General features: G+C 36.0%; 1 protein-coding gene across 12 annotated transcripts in view; it reads left to right on the top strand.

Moving 5' to 3' along the window:
- The window catches only part of PTPRK (protein tyrosine phosphatase receptor type K), a 564132-nt gene that overhangs the window by 284027 nt on the left and 260324 nt on the right, over positions 1–19781 (top strand). For all 12 annotated transcript variants that reach the window (XM_060616623.3, XM_078447295.2, XM_060616622.3 and 9 more), the window contains exon 6: positions 18288–18462. In XM_060616623.3, coding sequence (XP_060472606.1) covers positions 18288–18462 — 175 coding nt within the window. The remainder of the gene's footprint in view (positions 1–18287; positions 18463–19781) is intronic.

The following is a 19781-nucleotide window of genomic DNA, read 5'->3' as shown; positions in this document are numbered from 1 at the left end:
CTAGACTAGTTATTGTATATAAATATATGGTGAGTCAATCAGAATGTGGCCAGTAACTTTAAAAAATTTCGTTTGCTTCAAGTAGTAGAAATATAATAAGCAGAAAGAATCTTGATTCCATAAGGAATCTGCAAGCCAACCCATACAAATAAATGTCAAGTCATGTTTGCTTGATGCAGAACAACTTCGAGAAATCAGGAGGCCCGACTCTTAATTTGAACCTTAATTCGAACCCTTTAGCCCTTCCAACCCAGTTAATTGTATGGGCGTAGAGAATTCATTGAATTATTCTGGACTTCAAGTTCCTTAATTATAAAAGAAGATGTGGATAGAAACTAAGATCCCTTCCAGCTATAAAATGCTAAACTAGGTCTTTACATTTTTTTTTTGATGGCCTAAGACATAGCCTTCATTACCTTTTTTGTTTGATGGAAGAATGTGAAATTGTTTATTAGTTGTGTATGGGTAAAAATGGTCCCTTAAAATTAAGCATCATTATGAGAACAACTGCTTAACCTATCTGCTGACAGTACTGAGACCCAATTGAAAGCAACTCCAGATGAAAAGTCATTGCATCCTGTCACAAAAGTAATGGAATAATTGAGTAGCTGTTACGCTTGCGATGTAGGTGTAATTAAAAAATGGCAATTGACCCTTTATGTTTTCCAAATCACTTACATTATACAGTATTAAGCTTCACTTGTTAAATGTTTAAGTATGGGGTAAAAAACAAAAACAAAAACAAAAAAAACCCAAACAAAGAAAAGCAGCCAACTTTCTATCTTAAAGGAAAAACAAAACACTGCTTTAACCATAATAACCTGATAGATAGTGTTTGACATTTAAAATAATTTATGTGTGGAAACACATTAAAAAAATAAATCTCTCACTTGTTTATTGTCTTTAGCTTACAATTGATATGTCAATCATTTTTATTGTTTAAAATGACACAAATTAGGTAAATTAAAAAACAGAGCACGAAAAGCAAGCATCTGAGTTACCTGAGCTAATGTAGGATAATTCATAAGGTATATCATAGTGGTTCTGGATGTATCTTTAGGGAGTGTTCTTTTCTGTAAGATCTCAGATTGTATAATTACAGGGTCTTAGAATTAGGTCGTTTACTCTAGACATTTAGAAAACAATGACAAAATCCCCAAATTAACCTCCTTGTACAAGCTCAGTGAACTACCGATGCATAGAACAATATGGATGACTGTTTTTAGAAGTCTATTTAGTGTCAACAGGCTACTGGTATGGTGAAATTATGAGCTTTTCTGGGCCATAGCTTAAAATAATGTGTTATGAAGTTCATTTATGTTGGAAAAGGGACTTAGACTACTAAGACTTTAGTCGCTTGTAGAGAATTTCCAAATTCCTTTTTGATCGTAAAACTCAATGAAGTAGCATGCATTCGAGATACAAGCACAACATTTGTTGTCAGGTTACGATTTGCAATTTTTCCCCACTTGAACAGATGTTTTTCAGTGCTTCCAACAAGTTTTAGAACTACGCTATTTTTTGTTTTCAAGGAACCCCTAGTGGTAGAGAATTTGTGGATCGTAACTTAAGGCTTATGGGAAAACATAGGTTATAGGAAATAAGATCACTAATGAAATTTTAATGGACAATTTTATACTGAAATAAAATAGTAAAAACAACTGGTTATGTTTTTGAGAAGTGTCAGATACTTTCCTTATAGGAAAGAGAAAAATTAACCTACATTTTTGTAGGTTAAAAGTTTTAGTCCTTTTATTGCAGTGCCCTTTTATTGCAGTGCTTCCTGATATGAATAGTAAAGTAATGGTGGCAAAAAGTGACTATGACACAACAGTTCCACTCCTAAGTATTTACACAAGAGATATAAAGGCATGTGTTCACAAACTGACCTGTAAAAGAATGTTTATAACAGCTTTATTCATAATAACCAAGAACAGTAAAGAACCCCAATGCCCATTAACAGGAGAATGGGTAAACACTGCGTGGTTCATTCAGGCAATGGAATGCCACTGAGCAATAACAAAGAATGAGGTACTGATACATGTACCAATATGGATAAATCTCAGCAATATTATGTTTTCAGAAAGGGGACAGACAGAAGAGAATGCAAACTGTGTGATTACATTTATATTAAGCGCCAGAAGAAACACAACTAATTTATGGTGATAGAAATCAGAAGAGTATTTGACTGTAGGGGATAAGAATAGACTGGATGTGGCTGGGGGGTAATGTTAATTTCATATATGTTTATTGGTGTGTTGGGTCTTTGGGTACATATACATTTGTTAGATGTTAAGAACCATCCAATTCTCTGAATATACAGTTTACCTCAATAAACCATTCATGAGGAAAAGTATGTGATACATCTTATCAAATAACCTCAGTCCTGGCAGTACTAATCAAGCCATAGGTGGCAATAGCCTGCGAACCTTAACCTGGATTTTTGTCCATCTTGTCCATTTGAAGTTATTTGATTAGGTTCGGGGGTAATTTTTAATCATTAATCTATGCCGAAATATAGAATAAAGCATGTTCTGAGTGTTCTGTCTTCAGAACATGTTATAAATTCTGAGGATGTAAAGGAATTGGAAACAGGGTTGGACTGTAACTTATGACTTAGTATTCTTCTCTGAAGGTCCAGTATAAGTGGACACCTACATGGCAAATCAAATAGAGCCCACTGCTGGAACATCTGTCTGACCATATGCTTTGGCCTCAGGTTCAATGTAGAAACTAAAATGCTAATGACTCCATCCATCATTACAGAGCTTGGCGGGCATGCTTCATTGGATTGGACAGAGAAATTCAACAGTGGAGTTACTGAAAGTAGAGAATTGTGTGGGTAGATTTGGTGACACCATTTGTTTTGGTGAATTGAAATGAGAGGCTGTTTGATGTATGACTGATAATCCTATGCAGATTGCCATCAAAGCTGTGGCAATTGGGCCAATCTGTCAGTAATTGCTGCAGGTGCTGGCACTGTGCCTCCTCAGTGGGCCTGCCAAAGCAGGCAAGTCAGCCATCACTTTGCACTTGGTGAGGTTCATCGGCACTAATGTAGTAGGATACAGCTAGTTTCTCAGCCAAAGGAAATGTCATTCCTTATGGAGCAATAGATAATTCAAGCAATGGATTGAGAGTAATAATTGGAGAGTAAAATTAGTAAAATGAGATGCAAATTGTTCTAAAAAAAACCAGCCAGAGAGAGGCTGACCTCTTGTAGTACCAATTGTTGTCAGCTGAGGATCAAGGAAAGTGGTTGGTCTAAAACTTCTGGACACATAGTGTTTTGTCTAGCCAGGGAAATGTCATGGTCTTATTCCTATACTGCATGTGAATATCATCATGCAAGCAATGGAAATCAGAAGGATGATTTTTTTTTTTAATTTTTTTTTTCAACGTTTTTTATTTATTTTTGGGACAGAGAGAGACAGAGCATGAACGGGGGAGGGGCAGTGAGAGAGGGAGACACAGAATCGGAAACAGGCTCCAGGCTCCGAGCCATCAGCCCAGAGCCTGACGCGGGGCTCGAACTCACAGACCACGAGATCGTGACCTGGCTGAAGTCGGACGTTTAACCGACTGCGCCACCCAGGCGCCCCTCAGAAGGATGATTTTTTAAAAAATGACTTAATTTGAAAGTATGAAAATTTTTGCTCGTGAAACATATCACTACACAATTTCAAAGCCACACAGTCATTGTTCACAAGGCTCCCTCTGATGCCTCCATGTTGTGGTATTTTTCCATGCCTATGCCTGGATATTTGTAGCATATTTGACCTCCACAAGAGATTGTACTATCCCTGATACTATTTCTTTTTGAGAAAAAAAGTCTGATAATTTTGCATTTATTATAATGAAGGAAAATTCTTGGAAGGAACTGGTCCATGCCTAGAAAGATGGAGTTCATGGTGGGTAATTCATTGAAAAATAATTTGAGAGGAATATTTCAAAGCCTAATTGACTAAACATGTAATTTGTGACTAGCTTACATTGAGTACCGTGGAAAAAAAAAAGAAAAATAAATAAAAGGGATGAGGTATAGTGAAAATTGCCCTACTCTCTGGGCTTGATGGAAGTCCTGACATTGTCTGGTCATTGGCCTTAAGAGGGCTGGCACATATCTAAAATATTAGAATAACAAAAGGCAGTATATAATTAGTAGGACAGTGAATAAAGTTGAAGAAACGATATCAGAATGGCTGAAGGGACATGGTATAAATATATCTTGAGAGTCATGGGAGACTGGAGAAACAAACTTCTTAAAGTCTTAGATTATTGGGACTATTCAAGAGGGATTTAATTGGTTCTGTATAGGTACTAAAGTACAATGCTAACTAACAGTTTGAAGTTATATGGTGAGAGATATAAGCTGATTATAAGGGAGAACTTTGTAATTGTAGGGCTGGTGAAACCTAGAATGAGCTATTCCAGGAGGTAGTAAAACTACAATTAGTGGAAGTATCCAAGCATAATCTGGATAAGCACTTGCTAGAGCTGTAGAGGATGTTTAAGCATGAAGCTGAATACTTTTTAAGATCCTTTCAGCCCAGAGAAATGTCTTTGAAACCGAGGAAGAAAAGACTGTATAGAATCAATGCATGATACTATTTCAGAGTTGAGCGAGAACTACGTAGACTGAAATGTTTGGTGAAATCATTAAGAGAGATTTGATGGAGTCTTTGAAGGGCATATAAGACTTGAATAGCAAAGTCTGAGTGGGCATGGTTATCACTGCAGATTAGGGTGTGTGTGTGGGATGGACTAGCAACATCAGGAGAAGGATCTTATTGAAGTGGAAAGTTCGCAATGAGAAGCGGAAGTAAATATAGTTTTTGTCAGGGTTGGGACTAGGCCATGATGAAAACATAAGCCAGAAAGAAGTCACTGTTAGCAGTGCAGATATGAAGTCTTGAGAGCCCAGATTGGATGCCAGTGCAGTTGGAATACATGTTAGTAGAGGAGAGGGACAGATGAAAGAAGACAGTAGTTTTGGATCATGCCAGGTGACAGAATTAGGGAGGATGTGAGTGAAATGATCGAGACAGCTTTCTAAATTTCCTCAAAAGTTTATTTTTTAAAGCCAGTGAGTTTGTTTCCACATTTTCTGTTTTGGAACTGATTTGTCTCTTAGACCCATTTGTTTATTGTTTTTCTTTCTACCTTCATAACTGCATATAAGTTATCCTAGATAGGAGTGAAAGGTGAGGAGACATTCCCATTCCTTTTGGCTCTCTTTAGCTTTAATAAAAGTTTGTGAAGACAGTTTGAAGCTTGCCACCAAATTAAACCTCTGGGTGGTCCTGGGATCCACGGAAGGCTGTTGGTGTTTTCAGCCTTGGCTTCTTCTGTACCTTATGGCAAACAGAGCAGGAGTAGTGTCTGAGAGGAGTGTTAACCATGTCTGTTGTGCTTCCCTCTATTTTTTATAAACTGATAAACACTAGCTTCCTATTTAATTCTAATTGTCTCCTTTTATTCTTAATTTAAGCAGTAGTGCCTTTTTTTTTCTCCTGTATATATGCTCATTTACAATTATTTCTATTCTACTTAAGAGACTACGGATCAAGGGGCGCCTGGGTGGCTCAGTCGGTTAAGCGTCTGACTTCGGCTCAGGTCATGATCTCACAGTCCATGAGTTCGAGCCCCGCGTCGGGCTCTGTGCTGACAGCTCAGAGCCTGGAGCCTGCTTCGGATTCTGTGTCTCCCTCTCTCTCTGACCCTCCCCTGTTCATGCTCTGTCTCTCTCTGTCTCAAAAATAAATAAATATTTAAAAAAATAAATTTAAAAAAAAAGAGAGAGTACGGACCATTTGGTAGCTAAGCTATCACTCCGGTCAGTCTGCTTTTCTTCAGCACATTGGTTTGAGTTCAGGGCATCATATTCTTACTTCATGGCTTTATACAAAGAATGATAGCTATTGGTCTTGAAGTGAAATCAATGACCATGTATCATGGAGTATAATGTTTATCTTTTATCTTTGGCATTTTGTGTGTGTATGTATGTAAATGATGAGCTCAGAACATTTAATCATATGTAATTTGGAGGATTATTAAATATCCATGAGGTCATTTTGGTTGGCTTTGTGGCTTCCTACCATAAAGAGTTCAATCCCTTGAAGATGTAGTGCACTCTTTTCCTTCCTCAATAATTTATAAACTCTTGAGTTTGTTGTCTACAGATTACATAATTGATTAAAAATGAATAATGTGTGGAATGTACTCTATCTTATCTATCCCTGGAGCATGACTGTAAAAGCCCGACAGTCATAGAAGCTCAAGGATTTCTTCTTATCGATACCTATAAATAACAATTTACTGCTTTTTCTGCGCAAGAATAATATACTCTTCTGTTGTTCTTAGAGCTGCCCTTTCAGAGTATTTTCTAAGTGTGTCACATCAAGCACCTTACAACTTTCCATTGACTTCTTGTGATCAGTATTACAACACGAAAGCTCTGGTAGCAGGCTGGGTTTCTTCTTTATGAGAAGTATCTGATATAAAGACTTAATATTTATAAAGTCATTTTATTGTAACACAAAACATAGAAACTGTACAAAAATAAAAACTATGACTGAATGAATTTTTATAAGGCACACACCACAAAGGATAAGAAAGGGACTTTGCTAGCCATTCTAGGGGTTCTTTACAAAGGCTCAATCCCAGCCACAGCTGAGCCAGCCGTCACTTCTACAAGTAACGGTTTTCATTGCTTTTAGCCCTCATAGGTTTCTTCATAGTGTTTTTTTTCACTTCTGTATACATTCTTAGGTTAGTATTCTGTATTAGTATTCTGTATACATTCTGTATACATTCTTAGACTCTAGATTAGTCTCGTCTAATTTTTAAAGTAAGTTTTTTAAAGTCTCTTTTAATCTGTGGTTTTGTCCTCTGTCCCTTTTCTTCACATTTTGTCTATTGAGGCACCCAGGCCATTTGACTTGTAGTTTCTCAGTCTGCATTTTACTGATTGCATAGAAATGTCCTCCTTAGTTCAACATGTTCTTCTGAATTTTTTTGTAAATCCAGATCCAGAGTCAAGTTTGATTCTTTGGCAACAGTAGAGGCTGTGCTTCATATGATTATAGGAGGTACAAAATCTCTCTCTTTCTCTCTCTCTCTCTCTTTATCTTCATAGCCATCTGTACTTAATGCCTATATTCATTCCTAGAGGCTATAAATTCTGATCTTCTAGTTCTATTATTTATTTTGTATTAGTTTAATGATGAGATCCTTCTCCTCTACCTTTTGCTTCCCAGTGACATAGTTCATTAAGGAAAAGGAGGATAAATGCTCAAATCTTTGCTTTAGTTATTGGTTTTCAATATAATGAATTGATTCCTTATCATTCTCTGGTGACAGATTCTTCTGTTTTTTATTGTTGTTCTTATTGTTGTTGTTATTATGAACTCATGGTTTTACCTATTTGATTTCAGTTCATTGTAATTATTACTATTATTATTAGTATTAAGACCCAAAGTATCCCATCTTTGGCCAGTGAGAACCTCTTCAAGTTGGCTCCAGAGTCCTTCTGATATGACTCAGCAATTTTTAGGAGCTTCCTGCTGTCTGATATTATGAGATGGTCCATTGTGATCTTGTACATTTTCTTCTCTAGACTTAGTGCCCTGGTTTGGTTTAGTGAGAAATTGAATTTCAGGACCATGATGTGGATGTGCAAGGATACTCATTTTGTTAGACCTTTTCAGTGAACAGAACTAAGGGAAGATATGTATTTAAAGATAACATACCTATGAGTCTTTTGGATATTTCAAATTTAAGCCTAAAGATTTCCACTTAATGTTGTGTCTATTACAATTTGTCAGTTACAGCTTCTTTTTTCCATGCGAATATTCTCTGTTCTCAATGACACAGGGGAAAAGAGAATTAAAATATTTCACAGTTACTCATTTTATAAAATCTGATGGCATTTTGTATACTTGTATTATATCTCTATTGTTAGCATACAAGTGCATGCTATACTGTCTCTCATATAGCCCTTATTAACTTAGTTCTACAGGTAACTATGTTTTTAATCACCATCAGTCTATATGTCATGTCTTCCCGGTAACTTTGGTTGTTTGAAAGTCATTTTCTAGTAAGTTCCTCAAGAATAGGTCATGGAATTAATATTCCTTCAGTCCTTGGATATTGATCATATTTTATATGTGCCCTTGATTCCTGTTTTGTTTTGTTTTGTTTTTTGTTTGTTTGTTTGTTTGTTTTATGCCCCTGATTTTTAAGTCAGTTTTGCAGGATATGAAATTCTTTGTTCACATTTTCTTTCCTTGAGTAACTTTAATATGTTACTTCATTTTGTTCAGGCATAAAGCCTTGCTATCAAAGTCTGATAATTTATGTTTCCTTATAAATCATCTATCTGCTTTTTCTATATATTCAAAGGATTCTTTTCCCTATTTTTTTAAAGATTCTAATTTGATCAGAATACATATCACTGTGAGTCATTCTGAGTTACTATTCTCAAGTAGATGGTGTGTTTTTCCATTGTATATTTTAAAAACTTTTTTCTTTTAATTTTCAGAAGGTGCTTTTAAATATTATTTTCATAGTTTTTTTCCCCTTGCTTCTGTGTGAACTTGTGTTATCTGTATGTTTGATCTTTGCATATCATCAATAGTCACTTTCTCTGAAATATTTTTTATTCTCTTTATTTTAAATGAAAATCTCCTTTTTTCCCACATTCTGTTTTGCTTAAAACATCATCTGTGTTGATTTTATTTACTCTAGTTAATCTTATTTCTAAAATGACTTTTTTCTTTCATTTCTAATTTTTCTTGAGTTCTGTCATCTCATTTATGAGTTTTATTAATTTAAATTTATGTTACTCTTTCATATTATAAATAATTTTCTTAATGTTTTAGCATCTTGAAATATTAGGTTGCAGTTGTGATCTGTTTGGGGGCATATTTTTCTGCCTTACTTTCTGAGATTCTGGGGGTAATATTCTTCTCCTTACTCTGTTTTAAATTTATAATAACTTTATGTTGGATTTGACCTTGATGCTTTTATGTTGTTCACTTTTATGTGAAATATGTTTTCCTGAAATTTTAAAATGAGATGTGGAGTTCAGGAAAACTTTCCTGATTTCAAGAATCCCTCTTAGGTTCCTGTGAGTTATGTTTAAAAATATGACCACTTGCTTTCTGAGATTTCTTGATTTTGTTCTCCTCTCCACTTTGTCTGGATCTTTTCTTTTCTTCCTCTCTCTTGTTGTTTTGTGTTTTTATGTGGCAGATTCAGAAAGAGTGAAAAATTATCCTGCTTCTAACAACATGCCAGAGTCACTCAGATGTAATAGTTTAATCATATGGATCTCTTTGCTTTACTCCACTTCCCTCTTCCTGTGATTGAGATAGTTTTATAACTGTAAACTTGCATGCTTTATATTCTGCGTTCTGTCCAGTGCAATTTGAAGCAACCAGCCAATCCCATTATTTATATTTAGTAGTTTGTCTAAAATGTTCTAAGGTCACAAATACATGGTCATCCAGAACTTTACCTTCTATTTGATTAGGAATTAGGTATTTGATTAGGAATATCTAATGGTAATATTTTACATCTCTTTACTACATCATGCCATGGACTAACAGTGACTTCCTTATTACTGACAGTAGAGTTATTTTCTTTCTTTTTTAAATGTTATTTATTTATTTTTTAATTTACATCCAAGTTAGTTAGCATATGGTGCTATAATGATTACAGGAGTAGATTCCAGTGATTCATCCCCTAGGTATAACACCGAGTGCTCATCCCAACAAGTGTCTTCCCTAATCCCCCTTATCCATTTAGCCCATCCCCCCACCCACAACCCCTCCAGCAACCTTCAGTTTGTTCTCTGTATTTAAGAGTCTCTTATGTTTTGTCCCCCTTCTTGTTTTTATATTATTTTTGCTTCCCTTCCCTTCTGTTTATCTGTTTTGTGTCTTAAATTCCTCATATGAGTGAAGTCGTATGATATTTGTCTTTCTCTGACTAGCTAATTTCACCCAGCATAATACCCTCTAGTTCCATCCATGTGGTTATAAATGGCAAGATTTCATTCTTCTTGATTGCCGAGTAATACTCTATTGTGTGTGTGTGTGTGTGTGTGTGTGTGTGTGTGTGCACGCACGCGCACGCACACATTCTCTTTATCTAGAGCCCAAAAGATTCCACCAAACACCTACTGGAACTGATCCATGAATTCAGCAAAGTTGCAGGATATAAAATAAATGTACAGAAATCGGTTGCATTCCTATACACCAATAATGAAACAACAGAAAGAGAAATCAAGGAATTGATCCCATTTACAATTGCACCAAAAATCATAAAATACCGAAGAATAAACCTAACCAAAGTGGTGAAAAATCTATACACTGAAAACTATAGAAAGCTTATGAAAGAAAGTGAAGAAGACACACATACGCACACAAAAAGGAAAAACAGCCCATGTTCCTGGATAGGAAGAACATATATTGTCAAAATGTCAGTACTCCCTGCGGACACCTGGGTGGCTCAGTCAGTTAAGCATCCGACTTCAGCTCAGGTCATGATCTCACAGTTTGTAAGTTTAAGCCCTGCATCAGCTCCATGCTGACAGCTCAGAGCCTGGAACCTGCTTCAGATTCTATGTCTCCCTCTGTCTCTGTTCCTCCCCTGCTTGCACTCTGTCTCTCTCTGTCTCTCTGTCTCTCAAAAATAAATAAACATTTAACAAAGTGTCAATACTACCCAAAGCAATCTACGTATTCAATGCAATCCCTATCAAAATAATACCAGCATTCTTCACAGAACTAGAATAAACAATCCTAAAATTTGTATGGAACCAGAAGAGACCCTGAATAGCCAAAGCAATCCTGAAAAAGAAAACCAAAGCTGGAGGCATCATGATCGTGAACTTCAAGATGTATTACAAAGCTGTAATCATCAAGACAGTATGGTACAGACAAAAAAACAGACATTCAGATCAATGGAACAGAATAGTGAACCCAGAAATGGACCCACAAACGTATGGCCAACTAATCTTTGGCAGTAGAGTTATTAATGCCTCTAAACCTAACCAGATTTAGGAAAGTAATTCTAGAAAACCAGAACCAAGCCAGATGAGAAAACTCATCCTTAAAAATCTGTTCCTTCAGAAGCATTTCTGGTAATAAATCATCTGTATCAGTCAGCGTCCAAGCATGAAAAGCAGACATATATGTGTATACACACACATACACTTTTTAAAAAATTCTAAAAAGACTTATTGCAGGGAATCGGTTTGTGTGACTGTGGGGCTGACTAGGCAAGTCAGAAGTCTGCAGGTCAAACCCTTAGGAAGGGCAGGCTGGACTGTGCTACAGGTGCAAACTGACGTTGGTATTTACAGGTGGAATTTCTTCTACTTCAGGGAAATCTCAGCTCTGCTTTTAAAACATTTCAACTAATTTAATTTAATAATCACCCAGATTATTTGGATAAATCTCCCTTACTCAATGTCTATTGTTTATAGACTTCAATTCCATCTACAAAATACCTTCACAGGGACACCTCAGTTAGTGTTTGACTGAATAACTTGGGACTGTAGCCTAGACAAGCTGACATATCGAAAGACCATCACAGTTACTAAATGTGTTACTAGCTTGGGCATTGTTTTGATTATTATGTTCATAATATTGCTGTTGTCAGGATTTGCAGTTAGAACTTTTGCACAATTATTTCATTAATATTCTCGACATCTGTGTTGAATAGCAGGTATAAATAGATACCCCCATTTTTAGTTAAAAAGGTAGAGATGTGAGAAAGAAATTGTGTTGCTAATAAATGGTTGTTTCAGATTTAGAACCTGGGTGTCATCCTCCACCAGGCATGGTTCAGTCCACTTACTGATTCTCCCTTCTTGTGGTTCCTCATATTGGTCACCTTCTCTCATTGCTGCAAAAATACCTATGCTTTGTAGGTTAAAATTTCCATTTTCTTGTTTAATAACGGAATTTACATTTTATTAAACTTGGCTAATGATTGATTCTTGGCTAATGATGTGTTAGCCCCAGCACATTTTACCCTGCATTTTATCAGAATTATATTTACTTCCTCTCTCTTTTTTTCTGTGTCCAGTGTCATTCACCTTGTTCAGCCCTTTCATTGCCAAATAATAAATACTTTGCTAAACTTAGTATTGTCATTTTAGTGTAATTTTCCTAGAAGAACACTATGTTCTTATTAAATGCTTAAGCTATTGAAACTATAATAATTTCTAGTGGATATAAGGCAGTGCTTTTCTCAAGACAATAACATGATTCTAATTTTAGAAACATCTAGACTTTTAAACCCTTAATTTTGTATAAAAATTTTTTGTGTTTCTAAAATTCTTGGTTAAATTGTTCAATCATCATCATCATCATCATCATCATCATCATCATCATCATGGCTTATGAGAGAGAAAAAACATTCATATGGTAAACAAGCCTGGTGAGGAACCCTCAGTTCCTTGGAATTAATTTGGCTGGATTGTTGTATGATTCGCTTTAACCTTACTTAATTACATTGTGCAGATTTACTTTGGGATTAGTTTGGGACAAAAGGCATGTACTGACAAATCATATGCAGTCTGCTTAATATATTCAACAGGAACCTCAATACCAAATGTAGGGAAATAGTCTCTTCCTAGTTTCTCCTATTCTAGAAGATGGACGGCATGTATATGATCATGTGCCCTAGAAAGGCAGTGAAAAATAAGTGAAACCATAAATGTAGTCTCATATTTTCTTCTAATCAATAGAATGAAATAATCCCTGTAAGTAGTTTAAGAGACACATTATTTAATTTAAAATTAAGTTGGATTAATTTTATTCCTCAAGCTTTGAAAAGAAAAGCTGAGACAAGCTATATCATATTTTAACTGTACCGTACTAACTTTTAGCAGTTCAAGCTGAAAGTAATATGAAACCAAGTGCATTATGTCCCTTAACAGGAAGTCCAGAAAGAAGGGGGCTCTAGGAGTTGTTCTTTCCATTTCAGGAACTTGATCAAGAACTTGATTCTGTCTTTCTCCTTGATGTGCCATCCTCCATGTGTCAGCTTTAACCCTCACGTTGGGTTCTCTCACATGGGCAAGTCCACTCTTCTAGTTTTAAGCATAACATGGAGAATAAGAAAAGAGGACCCACTGTGTCTTCTCTAGAAGTATGAGAACCTTCCTGGAAGTGACTTGGCCTGTTTCTGGCATATCTCATTGGCCAGTATGAGTACACAGCCATTTTTAGACCTTTCCCTATTCATAGGAATAGGGCGCCCATGATTGTTTTCTACCAGTGTGTCTTAAGCTGTAGTATCTTGATGCATAACCCAGAGATCTTATGAAAATGCAGATTGATTCAGTAGGTCTGGAGTTATCTTTAGACTTCACACTTGTAACAATTTGACAGGTGATTCTGATGTTACTAGTCTATAGATCACATTTTGAATAGCAAGAAATTTGATTAATAGCTGGCTGTTATAGGGGGTGATGGTAAGGCTCGGTTGGTTAAGAAGCCAACACTTAACTTCCACTTAGGTCATGATCTCATAGTTTGTGAGATCGAGCCCCGTGTCAGGCTCTGCACTGACAGTGTGGAGCCTGTTTGGGATTTTCTCTCCCCCCTCTCTCTCTCCCTCTCCCACCCCCTTTCTCAAAATAAATAGGTAAACATTAAAAAGTAACCTGGCTATTATAGATATTGAGAATTAACCAATATTATCACTATACTACTTCATGCCAGGAACTGAATTTGTCAAACACTGCATGCGGCCTGCATGATGAAGCTTACTTAGTTAAATAGAGGAGTAATGGTACTCAGGGACTGTAATGCCTAAGGTTATTTGGTAAGTGACAGGTCTCAGCAACCTGTACTGGAGACACTGCGAATAAGGCATGACAAGGACAAGAGGAGTGGGGGAGAGAAAAAGGCAAAGTGCTAACTTAAAATTCTTGGATCATATAATTTTGTGGTTCATTTCTCAGTAGAGTTGGGGATATTTGCAATGGCAAAATCATATAAAAAACTCAAAGCAGGATAAAGAATCTGGAACTGAAGAATATAAAAGCAGAAAACTATGTGCAAACACTGCCACATAAGAAAGAGATTTAACATTACTTCTTATTTCTTCCTTCATAGTGCTGCCCACCCTGCTAAATTGATAGCTTGTACTTGGGCAAAGACCTATTATTCTGGATTATAAGAGAAAAGTTATCGTTACTTTTGACTTCTGAAATGTACATGTCATCAATTGACACTTTTAACTGTAACGCATTACTGGAAGCTGAGTAAATAACACAATGTCTAGTATAGTAGGTTATATTTCTCATGGTACAATGCATTGATCAAGGCTTTACAACAAATAATCAATTCATTCGACTGGACCTATAATGTAAATGAAAAAAAAAAAGCAGCTTTGGTGTAGTTTAGAGGAAATACTTCTGGATTTTGTGTCATCAAACCTGGTTTTGAGTTTTAAGCCTGCTACTAACAGGCTACGTATCACATTTCTAATCTTTCTGAATCCTAATTTTATGATCTTTAAATGGAAATAACCATCACGTAGGTGGTTTTGAGATAGCAATGACAGAACCAAGGCAATAACATACATAGCATCAGGTACATGGAGGCATTTATTAAATGATTATTGAAGACAAGCCTGAATATTATGATAGTATAATGGTACAATGAATAGTTATAGTTATTTTAAGGGTAAATAGCATGTATGTCTACTGTAGTCATTAATTATAAAAATAATATGTATCCTATATAAGCATATATATTTTGTAGTTAGTTTAGTATATTAATAAACACAAATAGAAACATAATGTAATAAGCTTTGTGTACTCTTGGATCTCCTAAAGCAGGGCCATCAACATCTCTAAGTTGAGGGTTTTTTTGTTTTTTTTTTTTAATATTTATTTTTGACAGAGATAGAGTGTGAGTGGGGGAGGGGCAGAGAGAGAGGGAGACACAGAATCCAGAGCAGACTCCAGGCTCTGAGCTGTCAGCACAGAGCCTGATGCAGGGCTCGAACCCATGAACTGTGAGATCATGACCTGAGCCGGAGTCAGATGCTTAACTGACAGAGCCACCCAGGTGCCCCATGTAAGTTGAGGTATTGTTCAGAAATAGTTTGGCATAACTGATCTCTAGATGTCCTTGAGGTTCTGTATTTATGTAACTTCCCTTTATCATTACTTTAAGTCAGTGTTTAGTATATTTTGGTTATAATATATAAAAGCCTCAGGAGGGCTTACATGATTTTTGTCTTTAAAAATATCAGTAAATTTAATTCATTTTAACCAAGAACTCAATCACCTATTAAATAAGATAATATATATGATGGCATAGAAGAAAAAAATATATATATAGTAAGAGTTAAAGCCCTACCTTTAACATGATTTCAGTATACAAAGAAGTAAAAGGGTATATATAGAGAGGGGGGGCATATATTAGAAGAGATTCAATTTGAGGCTTTGATGACTGGTTGTAAAGTAAAGGGTCAAATGAGGTCACATTGAAAATGCAGACAATTTAAGGAATGGGAGAACACATGGTCAGTTGTGCTTGTAGAGGAAACTGTTACAGCACGGGAATGTTTTCAGGTAGTAAAAGCAGCTGTCGGGCATCACTGAGACCCAGGTGAGTTTGGGGATCGCTGAGAATGTTCACAGGACTATGGTTGAGAGGACAATTTTGCCTGGTAGGTAACTGTGATGGGAATGATACGTGGGCATGCTGGGAATGCCAGAAGTTGAGAGGTTGGTGAGTGGGATCGTGGAGGAGTGGTCTGTAAGGGAGGAACTGGATAATGATGGCCTTCCCTGAAGGAGAGTAAAGCCATAGGAGAAAAGATGCCCCCTTTTAAGAAAAGTTTGGAGGAAGGTGGTATCCTGAGATGAATGACAATTAAGATGGAAAGATGAAATAATGATTATTGAGAGGGAAACATTACATGGACTTAGAACATCTTCACAAGAGAAGATGGGCTTTTGAAAGCCATGACATTAAAAGACATGGGTGTGTGTGTGCCCGCACAAGATAATTCAGAGGGCAGAGTGGCCACAGGAATTGGCTGGCCTTGCACAAGAACTGAGAAGTATAAATGGCAGAGAAGAAGGTGGTGGAAGGTTGAGGGCAGTACTGGAGGGTAAGTTAGAGGAAGAAGACTGAGAGTGTATGCAGGTAGAATGAGTGTTAAGCACCTTCCAGTTGGAAAGATCATATCAAGTGATGTGATAGTTGAAAAAGGCAGCCTGAGATTTGCATATGTAATGGATATTTTTTTACATGGTTTGTAGGGAAAGAGAATTTAGACTTGATTTTACGGATTTATATCTTAGGGCTTCTGAATATAAGCTGCATTTTCTCTTCCTTATTATCCAGGGGGATGGTCAGAGATCTTGGTGCAAAAATCATGGAGTAGGTGGGTGTCTCTCTCTCACCAAAAAAAAAAAAAAAATACTGAAGTATTATAATGATCCCTTTACTATTTACTCCTTTAAAAAAATACAAAGTATTTTAATTATGAAAATTATAGAAAACAGTAAGATGGCCACTAATGTATCCACCACTGAATTTAAAAGAAATTGACATTTTGCATTTTCATTTCATATAATTAATTTTTGTTAAGGATTTTTTTTTTTTTTGAGATTTAAACATGTATACATGTACCTTGAATCAGTGGAATCAGGGAGCTGGTTGTGATTGCCAATTGCTAATTTTTCAGTAATTTTAGGAGCCAAGTGACATTATATTGGTAATTTGAAAGTGACCATAGTGGGAGTGTTTACACTACAGAAATTGAGACACAGTACAAATCAACACTTTATATTTTTGGTTAAGAACTAGCTATTCAGCATTTTACCAGGATACTGCTGGTCTGAGTTTGCAGAGTTAAACTTCTATATTGTATTTTATTGGATGGATATGAAAATTTGGATCTTTCCCATGTTGAAGTATTCCCATATTGAAACAATTCTGAGTTCAACATTCTTATCATATGCAAAAAGATTCAGATGTAGAAATGCAGATGGGGAATTGCTGGGTGCCAAGGTATATACATCCTCAAATTTACTGGATAGTAACATATTATCCTATAAAATGACTGTAGCATTTATATTTCCACTAGTAATTTTAAGGGCTTTATTTCCTGTATCTAGTAGTATGAAATGATGTTTTATTAGTATGAAAGGATACCAGGGATACTTAGCATTTGACCAACAACACATGAAGTTAAGGATCATGACCCTTTCTCTTAGTTACGGCTTTTCTTTGTCCTTTGTGTTATCTTTGACATATAGATATTTTAAAATTTGGGTTGAGGATCTCTTTTCATGGTTATTAGACATATACATTTTCTCTTTTTATAGCCTGTCTATGTCTTGATGGGGTTGTTTGTCTTTTTTCTTATTGAATTGTGGAAGATCTTTACATAACCTGGCTATTTATCTTTTGATGGATTATTTCCACGACAAATATCTTATCACAGTTTGTGGTGTGCTTTTTTTCCCCCACTTTATTTATGATGTCTTTCAACATATAGAAGTTATAAATTTTATTATAGTTGAATTTTTCAACCATTTCCTTTATAGTTTACACTTACTGGTCTTGTGTGAGACACCCTGATATCGTAAATATGCTTTTCAGTATTTCATTTTGAAAGTTGACAGATATGCTATTAGCGTTTAGGTTCTTTTGATTACTTCTCTTAAACGGTATAAATGGGCTGTCATTAATGCCAAAGAGATAAAGTTTGCAAAGAGTACAGATTTTGGTTTGACTCTAAATTATTCTTCAGTATTTTTATTGTCATTCTGTGGTCGATTATACGCTACACTTTTAGCATACTAAGATGCATTGGTCATGGTCTTGATTTTCTCATGGAGACAAACCTATTATAGCACATGCAATGGAGTGTAAGGGCTAAAAGAAGCTCCCATTGAGCTCCTCCAGAAAAGGAGAGCAGTGAATTATATGCCGTGGGGCTATTAACTGTTCTGTTCATTCATACACTCTGAACTAATAACAATTTTATGGAAAAGAGTTGTAATCTATAATGTCAGTGCTATACTCTTAAAGGATGCCAATATTTATTTCCATGTTTGTTTTTGTTTTGTTTTGTTTTGGATTGGATTACAATGGTAAAAATTTGTTGGGGCTACATAGACCTTTTCCTCCTAATTTAGGAACAAGAATAACTTATCACATATACTGGTTGCTAAGATGTTTTAGATTTATGGAAATGTTAAGAAACTGTTTTTAAAGCTTGGTTTCTGCTTGCAGAGACGAAATGGAGAAGATATACCGGTAGCCCAGACCAAGAACATCAATCACAGAAGATTTGCTGCTTCCTTTAGATTGCAGGAAGTGACCAAAACTGACCAGGATTTGTATCGCTGTGTAACTCAGTCAGAACGAGGCTCCGGTGTGTCCAATTTTGCTCAGCTTATTGTAAGAGGTAAAGTTGCTTTTATTTCATGAAACAGCTTGTCTTTGTTAGAACAAAGGCAACCTTGTAGGTATTTTGATTGATTTTTAAACCTGGCGCTCCTTGTCTCAAGTCACCAAAAAGTTATAACATATAAAAATTCTGCTAATGTCTTAAGGGAAAATAAGACTGTTGTATATTTGTTGCACACGGTTTTAAGCAGTGTTTTCTGTAGAAAGGGATCTGTTTTTAAAAGCTCTCATAGGGCTAGCCATATAAAACACTTTATTCCCTATTGTCACCATCTAGTTTGCCTTTTAATTTTAGACTTGCTTTCCCTGCTTAAAATAGTTGCACAGATACTACTTTTGCTCTTCCACAGAGCATTGTGGCCATGAGGTCTAGGTTGAGTTCCTATCTCCATGTGGACCTGTAAATTTTAACAGTATCAAAACCCAGTGGTAGGTGTTCACCAATTCTGCCCCCCTAGAGAATCTTAGGAAGTTAGACTTCCTAAGAGGTCCTCCTTAATATCCTTGAATACTAAAGTTACTAGAGGAATTGTAAGGAATATGATGTGTCAGTACGTACCTGTGGTGAATACTGGAGAAACGATACAGTGCAAAATGTGTATTAAGTTTGTTCAAAATTTATTGGGTCCCTGATATATTCCATACATTGTTCCAGGTTGTGCAGATAAAATTGTAAATAAAATACAAAATCCCTGACCCTGTGGAGTTCAACACTGAGGTATGTTAGGTATACTCTATAGGAAAATACTGGAGATATAGTATCAAGTTATGGTATGTGTTATGAAGAAAAACAAACACTCAAAATGATGGAGATGAATATTTTAGCGAGGGTGATCTGGAAGACCTCTTTAAGAGGTGGCAGTTGAGCTGAACCCTTAAAAATGGGTAATCTATTTTCCTATGTAAAAATGCTGATGAAATGCAGCTCTGTTGAATAGACTCCAGCATCAATCAATAATGACACAAATGTAAATAGTTATAAACCACCTAAGTCTCCTTAAGAAGTTTAGGAGATCCTAACAAGAAAGTCTAACCTTGACTGAGATTTGTCCAAGGCATCAAGCAAGGTCTTTGTGAGCGAGTCTTCTTTGATGGGATCTAAAGGTTGAGAAAAGTTGTCCAGGTGAGGGATGTGGACGTGGGGGCAGGGACAAGAGAAAGCAGTGCCAACAGAAGTGCCAGGCAGAGAACAAGGCACATGTCAAGGCCCAGAGGCTGGAGCAGAACATGAGATATATCCATATTCAAGTTAATCTATGTTCAATCCTTGACATCGAATGTCTTTACCTACTTTATTTCAAGATTTACTTGATTTTA

Source organism: Panthera onca, chromosome B2 (assembly GCF_046562875.1).
Source record: "Panthera onca isolate mPanOnc1 chromosome B2, mPanOnc1 haplotype 2, whole genome shotgun sequence".
NCBI lineage: Eukaryota > Metazoa > Chordata > Mammalia > Carnivora > Felidae > Panthera > Panthera onca.
This window is presented reverse-complemented; position numbering and strand designations above follow the sequence as displayed.